General features: G+C 45.7%; 1 protein-coding gene across 1 annotated transcript in view; it reads right to left on the bottom strand.

Annotated features, from left to right (window-relative positions):
• Positions 1-1,128: 1,128 nt before the first annotated feature.
• Positions 1,129-7,581, bottom strand: part of LOC146199299 (neurotrimin-like) — a gene marked incomplete at its 5' end in the record, with an annotated part of 43,649 nt that continues 37,196 nt past the window's right edge. Inside the window, 2 exons of the mRNA XM_084592751.1 lie at positions 1,129-1,897; positions 6,076-6,159. Of these exons, the coding sequence (XP_084448877.1) occupies positions 1,773-1,897; positions 6,076-6,159 (209 nt within the window). The remainder of the gene's footprint in view (positions 1,898-6,075; positions 6,160-7,581) is intronic.

The following is a 7,581-nucleotide window of genomic DNA, read 5'->3' as shown; positions in this document are numbered from 1 at the left end:
AAAACACCTTCTGAAGGATTCATCTAGAAGCCTTCATAAATCCTTAGGTATTATAAACTGAACAGCAAGAGAAGCAATAGTCCATGACAATAACCTAACTTATTCTCCCTCATTCAACAAGAAGACATTGTATCTACAACAAAAATACAAGTGCAGTGGCCTCAATCGCGGCATGATATACAGAGCAAATGCCATTTTATCTCAAGCAAGCCCGCCGAAGCATCACCAATTGAGTCTTTTGCAGGTAAATTGAAGCGCGTCCCACACGTACCGGAATAACACATGAGACGCACCCGTAGCTCACGGCATGCGCTGTGGTAGCTCATGGAGGCTAAAAGGCATTTGACGTCTACCTGACTGCTACGTGGCCCTTTCACTAGTGCGCAATAAGTACCGCATGCGTCACCATGTTCTCGGGTGCCGATTTGACTGAGACTGGCACCATCGAGAGCGTGACAAGTCGCTATTTCCTGAATAGCAAAAAAGATGCCGGATGTGTCATAAACAAAGTTGTGCATTCAACGTGTGTGGCGCTATGAACTATAGAGAAAGAAAAACAAAGAACACGACGCATTCGAGCAGCATGAAGCGAGGCTGTCACTCGCAGCCCTTTGCAGGAGGTACGTGTTTAAACAGCGCGAGAAATCAAAATCTTTCCGCGTTACGGACACCACACACGGCCACATTAAACTCGAGAGCTGCTGCAATGCTGCAAGGTTGAAGTTCTATCACTGTGTGAAATTGGCGCCTACAATGAATGCCAAGCGGCCTCCACAGTCCTCAAAAGCCTCGAAAGTGACTTGAATATTGGCCGATTCATTGGCGGAAATTCAAAGCTGCGCGTCTAAGGCTGAAACACTATTCACTGTCAGCCGGCAGCGGAAAAATATTTTTGCAGCGCTGTATCTAACGCACCGAACAGTAGATGCACCTTATGAACCAAGGTTCTTCGCTTTAGCGACTTTAGTCAGAAATCTTAATCCATGTATGGCTATTGGTCTGATAGTTTGTCAAATCGAGCAAGCGTGTACTTGTGTTGCATCTCTGTTCGTTATTGCTTGACAAAGGAAGGAAAAAAAAACACTGCCGGTAGCCTTTTAAGAAATCTGCTTTTTTTTTTTCTTCATGTTTTTGCGATCGCACTAAACCTTGTCATCCACCTCTGTCTCAACAAACAGCAGCTCCCGAGCTTACACACTTCCAAGGTATTAGTCGCTACAGTGCTCCATAAGCTTTTCCTTTTTCAAAAGTTCAAGCGACAAACCCGCTTTGTTCTTTTTTTCCCTTTGAGAGTTGGCATTGTTGGCACGTCATTTCTTCCTCACAAGGAATAGGGTCCACAGAAACCTCGCGGAAAGGGGGTTAATATCAATGCGGAGCAAAGTCGCAGAGTTGTGCGCAAGCGACCCGAGCAGGCGTCCACCACGCAGTTCGCCGAAGGTATTATCGCTGCTGGGCGCTTCACGGAGCATCCGCCCGTTAAGCACTGCAAGTCTGAGTTGTGAGAAGCACCGATGGACCGTCGCAGCGTCCACTCGCATAATCACGTAGCGAAGACGTCACATGTGCAACGGCATAGTCTTTTTTTCTTTTGTTTTCTTCTTTTTCTTCGTAGGCTCGAACAAAGAACACCGCGGGAAGAAACGAACGAAACAAGCAGTTCTTCGCAGCACGTCCTTTTTTTTTCCCCTTTTTTTTTAAGTTGGCTCCTTGCGGCGTTAGAAGCTACGATAGGCGTGGCTCGCGGTCATGGCGCTTCTTGCCCGAAGCGGTCAGACGCTGCAGCCGCTATGCAGCAGGATAACGAGTGTGAAGCCCAGGACTATGGAGGAAGACATGGGGCAGGTCATGGCAGCCATTCCGCGACCGGATGACGAGCTCGGGATTTCCTTGTCCCCTGCGACGAGAGCAGAAAAGAGAAAAGGGACAACATTTGGTAATTATAGACTTGAGTGGAGAGTGGCCATTTGGGTCGGTTAAGACACGGTGTGAAAAACAAGGCGACAGCACTAGCGGACGCATGTTTTTTTTTCTTTTTTTTTTTAATGCGAAATGCACAAAACGCTTACCAGTGGCTCTTTTCTACATTTCTAAATTGTTAATTGCTAAACAATTAAGCGTTACAAACTACGGCGACATAAGATAGGTCGCCATGAAATTAGGAGACGCCTGCTTCTGGAAAAGAGAGCAATGGTTAGCCTTGACCGCCTAGTAAAGAACAGAGACATTAGTCTGCCAACCAAGATCCGTATAACTCGTGCTATGGTCTTTAAAGTTGTGATGTATGGATGCGAAAGTTGGACTGTGAAAAAGGCTGACCGCCGAAGAATTGACGCGTTTGAATTGTGGTGCTGGCGAAGGCTCTTGAGAGGTCCTTGGACTGCCAGAAGATCAAATCAGTCGATATTGTCGACCATAAACCCTGACTGCTCATTGGAGGGTCAAATTCTAAAGTCAAAGCTCAGCTACTTTGTTCATCTGATGAGAAGAAAGGAGTCGCTGGAGAAAGATTCGATGTTGGGAAAGGTTGAGGATCGCCGAAGAAGGGGTAGGCAGCGAACGCGATGGTTAGATGGCATCCTCGAGGCACTGCAATGAAGTTATGTGATATTAGGAAGATAGTGAGAGACCGGAAAGCGTGGCGTGACATGGTCCATAGGGTCACGAAGAGTCGGACACGACTGAACGACTGAACTGAACTGAACTGAAGATAGGTTCCGTTGCTATACAGACGAAACGAACCGTCGTTAACTAAAGAGTTCGTTTACCAATTAAAAGCTGAAAAAAAAAATCATTTTTTATTACCTCTAGCTGTCTTTCATCCCACATAGGCCACAGAATAAATGTTGGCGTGCCAAAGCGCAGAAATAATCTTTATTTTGAATATTTCGTTCCAATTAATAGAGCACACTGGAACCACTTTTCGCCTCCGTCTTGTCCATTACCGTACCAGAATGCTGTATTTAATCATCTTTATTGACTCTCCGAGTACATACGTATTCTTTTTGTTTGTTTGATTGTTTTAGGACCACCCACCTCTCTCTGCAACGACGAATGGCCTTGATAGTAAATAGATGAAATTAAATAAAATAGAAAGAAAATTTTGGCAGAAACATAACACGAGCTTCGAAGAATTAAAAACAAAGTTGTACATTGCTAGGGATTGCCAAAAATACTCTACTCGCCTCTGTGAACCTAAGCAAATATTTTTAAGTGTGCTTTCGAGCAAAACAATCGTGTGTAGAAAAGGCCCGACTGAGGTTCCTGCATTTGTTCGATTATCGTTATCCTAAGTGTCTGAATATCCCAAACGTCTCTAGCCTTGCTGACAGATCAACCTCGCCTTCGCTACTGAACCCAAGCAGATTATCCCCTGTGTTTGAGTTGCACCATCAAGAACTCAAAGCGAAATAAACAACAGTCCACGGTAGGCTTCAGTGCGTTATAGAAAGTGTTTCGACGACAGAGCTTGTCTTCGCTGGTGAATTCGGACGGCAAACATGCCGTGACCATGCGCAATAAGTGACATAGAGGAGGAACAACTTTTCTCATTACAAAGCTGTTGTAGTGTTCTCACCGTTTCTAATGCACGATGAGAAATTTAGGACCTCGAAGTATTTACTCGGCCATTGCGGCGTTCAACTCCGGAGAAGCGCTTTGGATCAGTCACCACACAGGTAACGACCAAATAAACAACCACAAGCGGCCACATTTTTTTCCAGATAAAGCATTGCAGCAGCCAGAAACACGAACATTCAGCCTAAACGACACACATAGCCTCCCAGTCGGCTCTCAGCAGCGCCACGGGTTGCGGCCTCTTTATTAGACGGACAGGGAGGGAGTTTATGAGTGGGACGGCTGGGCGGGAAACGCAAAAGGGCTGCCTTTTTATACGAGCGACCGTAAATGAGTGCTTGCTCGGGCTCCGGCGAGCCGGCAACAACGGTGCCAATGGCACCCATTTCGGCAAATTGTAGTGTCGGCCCCTCGGAGCGAGTGCTGGCGTCGAGCACGACGACGACGAGCGCTGGGGTCCGTATATATATACGGCCTGCCATTTATCGCGAATAGGACACGTCGCATGTAAATGCGCCCACGACGACGGGCCTGTAGTGGCGCGCATTGTGGCCCTGCGGCTAGCTCTATATAAGACACGTCGTCGCTGACGCCTTCATAAAGCATACAGGCGGAGGAAGACTGTACGAGTAGGCAGAGGCGAGGCTCGACGTAGTATGCCGATAGACAGCGAATGTTAAAAAAGAAAAAAAAGAAAGTGATTGCGAGAAGCGCTCAAGTTTAGTGATTTCAGCGCTATATCGTGTGTGGAGTGCATTGCGCTAATAATTTTACTCCGTAGCTTGACCACTGTGCGTGTGCGTGTTACTTTTCTTCATTTAAAGCCGCCATGGAACTTTCAATTTTCCTGTTCATTCTTTCGTCAATTTGTTGCCGATGCCTAGGGGCGCATAGGGGCGATGGTTCACTCTGTGAAAATTACAAGACGAGCAACAGTGAACGGTTGTCTGCAGGCCGCAGTTTCAGGAACACATAAACTTAACTCCCGAGTATTCCATTGTTTTAGTGCATTTGAATAGCTGCGAAAAGTGGTGGTATTTCTCTATTTGTTCGGCATGAGAAGTGTTTTTTTTTTTTAACCTTATATTCATGACAAGTTAGAGGATGAAGAGTATGTCTCACGGATTTACATCCGAATGGGGAGTATACTCTCGTGGCCGGCCCACAAAAGGCATATACTTTGATTGTTTTTATTCTTTTCTTAAAATTTATGCTCTCTTACTTAAGGATCGCTGTAAAAAACCGCGACAAGTTACGAGTTAAGTTGTTTTATCGTGCTTTCAGTCTTCTGTGCACTATAACCAGCCTGATGTGGCTGCTGCTTTTTTATTATTATTTTTTTTTTAGAACGGAAACCTATCTCCAGCCTACAACTTCCACGTTCGCCGGGTGTCGGCGAATGACCTTTAGTTCTTCACGAGCCTCCCCTTTGTCTCCTTCCTTCAGCCAATGGGTGGTGATAAGGATATTTTTTCACGAAGCTCCGTCCTTTCCTTAATTAAGTCTCTGAGTGGGAATAAGGATATTTAAGACAGGATGATCTACTCTCTGGGCTGCAACTGCCAAGTTCGCCGGCTGTCACAAATGACCTTCAAGCCTCGCAAGATCAAATTAGGACTTATTCGTTTTGTGATGATTTAGCTAGTGCGTGTGCAGTGCTTTCACGTTAAAAAAAAAAATGAAAACAGAGCGGATTCAAACCCGTGCACTCGCGTTCAGTTGCAGAGCGTCTGAACCACTGAGCCACCGCGGCGGATAATCTCGTCGTCATCACCAGGTTTAAGTAGCGTTAAGCCTCCTGGACTTATTTTTTGTTCCTGTCCTCTTCATACAGTTCGTTAGACTAATGCGATTCACACGTCTTTTTATATCTACTAAGACGTTATGCTGCCTATTTTTACTGATGACACAGAGTCGGTACTAGTTCTCTCTAGCGTAGCAAAACAAAGTAATATTATGCAAGGGACCTTGCTGAAATTCGTGAGACGAATACATTATGGTTAGACCAATTACGATTATATGGACAAAAAACGCTGTGGCTTAAGACTCTTCTATCCCGCCCTATAAAATTGGTAGTCGAAAGTATCGAAATAAAAGAAAGAAAAGAGAAAACCAGATTATAGCATCGCATTACAGTAATTGCCGCTATGAAATAAAGAGCTTCTTCGATTCCTCAGAATCTTGCCACAAAGTCTCGTGAAAGAAAGACGAAATCATTTTCATATATTTTCTTTAAGCAAACATGTACGCGTAATTATGGAGTGTATCGCAATTTACCTTTCAGTCAAATTTGACTTTTGTCAGAGAAAAAGCAATAAAATAAACTTGTTTCGGAAGAAAAACTGACATTTGTTTAATTCACAACACAAAAACGAGAACACTGTGTGCAGTATTGAATATAACGATAGTTTCACTTTTACACCTTAGTATCGATATGAAGCTGCTATATGTGCTTTCTGGAGAGATGAAGAACAAGCAATTGCTGAATGCAAAGCTTACCAGCTCTCTCGTAGTCCTGATTATAGTTGGGAGGAGGGTAACCTTGAGTGCCTTCCTCTTCAGTGGAATACTCTCCTCTTCGTCCTGATAGAAAACAAAATATTTTCGGCTCGTTCTGATATTATGTTGAGTTTTTCTTCTTTTTTTTTTTCTACCTTCAGACAAAGAGGCATACTCTGGAAAAATGTCGGAAACTAGAATTTGTTCCCCTTTAAAAATCTGCTTTCGGAGCAGATTGTACTTGTTAACAATCAACGAAGAACCTTTCACACGCCTGTAATACAGCGACCCAATCTACCGCTGCTTGCAGTCAGTGTTATGGATAGAAAATATCTGCGCCAGCCTCATACAAAAAAAAAATTAAATCTCCCATTCAGTGAAATAGTTTCTAGAATGTTTCCCATAGAAAACACAATAGTGGCACGTGTGTTAGATGTAGAACAAGAAAGGAAATATGCGGCAGGAGTAGGGGACGTTGAAGTATGGAACCGTTCACCGTTCTGTGGACAAGGGCCGTCGGGCTAGAAACCACGCAGGCCCACTCTGCGGAACGGTAACGCCCTGTAAAAATGACTGGCCTCATCACAATTGTAGCAGAAGGGCCGACGGCTGCACGCCACACTTCACACTTCCGTGGTCGCTGATAGGCTGGCGAAGCAGGCCCACGAGAAGGAGTAGGCGACCACGCTGCTTCAGTCGTAGCGTTCACATTGGAGTCTGATGCCAGACAGAAGACAGATGCATAGGTAGGTCTGAAGTCAAGCTAGCGGGCAATCTCAGAGACGTGCTGCTGCTGCGCTTCCAGGCGCACCTCGTCCCGGACCGACTTCAGACATCTATATGAAAGAAGGCGTTCTGGAAGGCAGCTGGAAGGCTTGTATTCCTCCCTGACAACCGACCGAATCAGGTCACATAAAACGGCCTTGTCGCTTCCTAGGGGCATCCATAAAACAACGGACCCAAGCGTGCTTACACCCCGATTGTACTGACGGGCTCGTTGCAGGAGCGGCGTCTCCATGGTGGTTGCCTCCTTGAGAAATTCCGCAACAGTACGTGGTGTACTGCGCACAAGACCCGCGAACAGCTCTTGTTTTATCCCACGCATGAGGTGGCCAAGCTTTTTTTCCTCCCCTGTAGAGGGGTCGGCACGCTTGAAGAGAGGCGTCATGTTCTCCAGATACATGCGGACGCTTTCGTTTGCCCGCTGGTTACGGGAGTGCAGAGCAGCTTCAGCTTTCTCCAGGCGGCCTGCTTTGGGGAATGTTGCTAGGAGGTTGCGGCGAAATCTTTCCCTGGTAGACAGGGGTATTCTCGTGGTTCTCGAACCAAGTCCTAGAAGATTCATCGAGCGCAAAATACACTTTGTGGAACTTACGCTTGTATCTTCACCCATTTTAGTGGACGACTCCCTCGAAGTTGTCCAGCCAATTTTACGCATCCGGAAATAACTGCAGCGGTGGAACAAGCGCACCAAGAACGGTCCCACAATTAAACGTCCTCTGTTTC

This window comes from Amblyomma maculatum, chromosome 2 (genome assembly GCF_055883805.1).
Source record: "Amblyomma maculatum isolate TAMU_Amacu chromosome 2, ASM5588380v1, whole genome shotgun sequence".
NCBI classification, from domain to species: Eukaryota; Metazoa; Arthropoda; class Arachnida; order Ixodida; family Ixodidae; genus Amblyomma; species Amblyomma maculatum.
The sequence above is the reverse complement of the archived record's forward strand: the minus strand, read 5'-3'. Positions and strand labels throughout refer to the sequence as shown.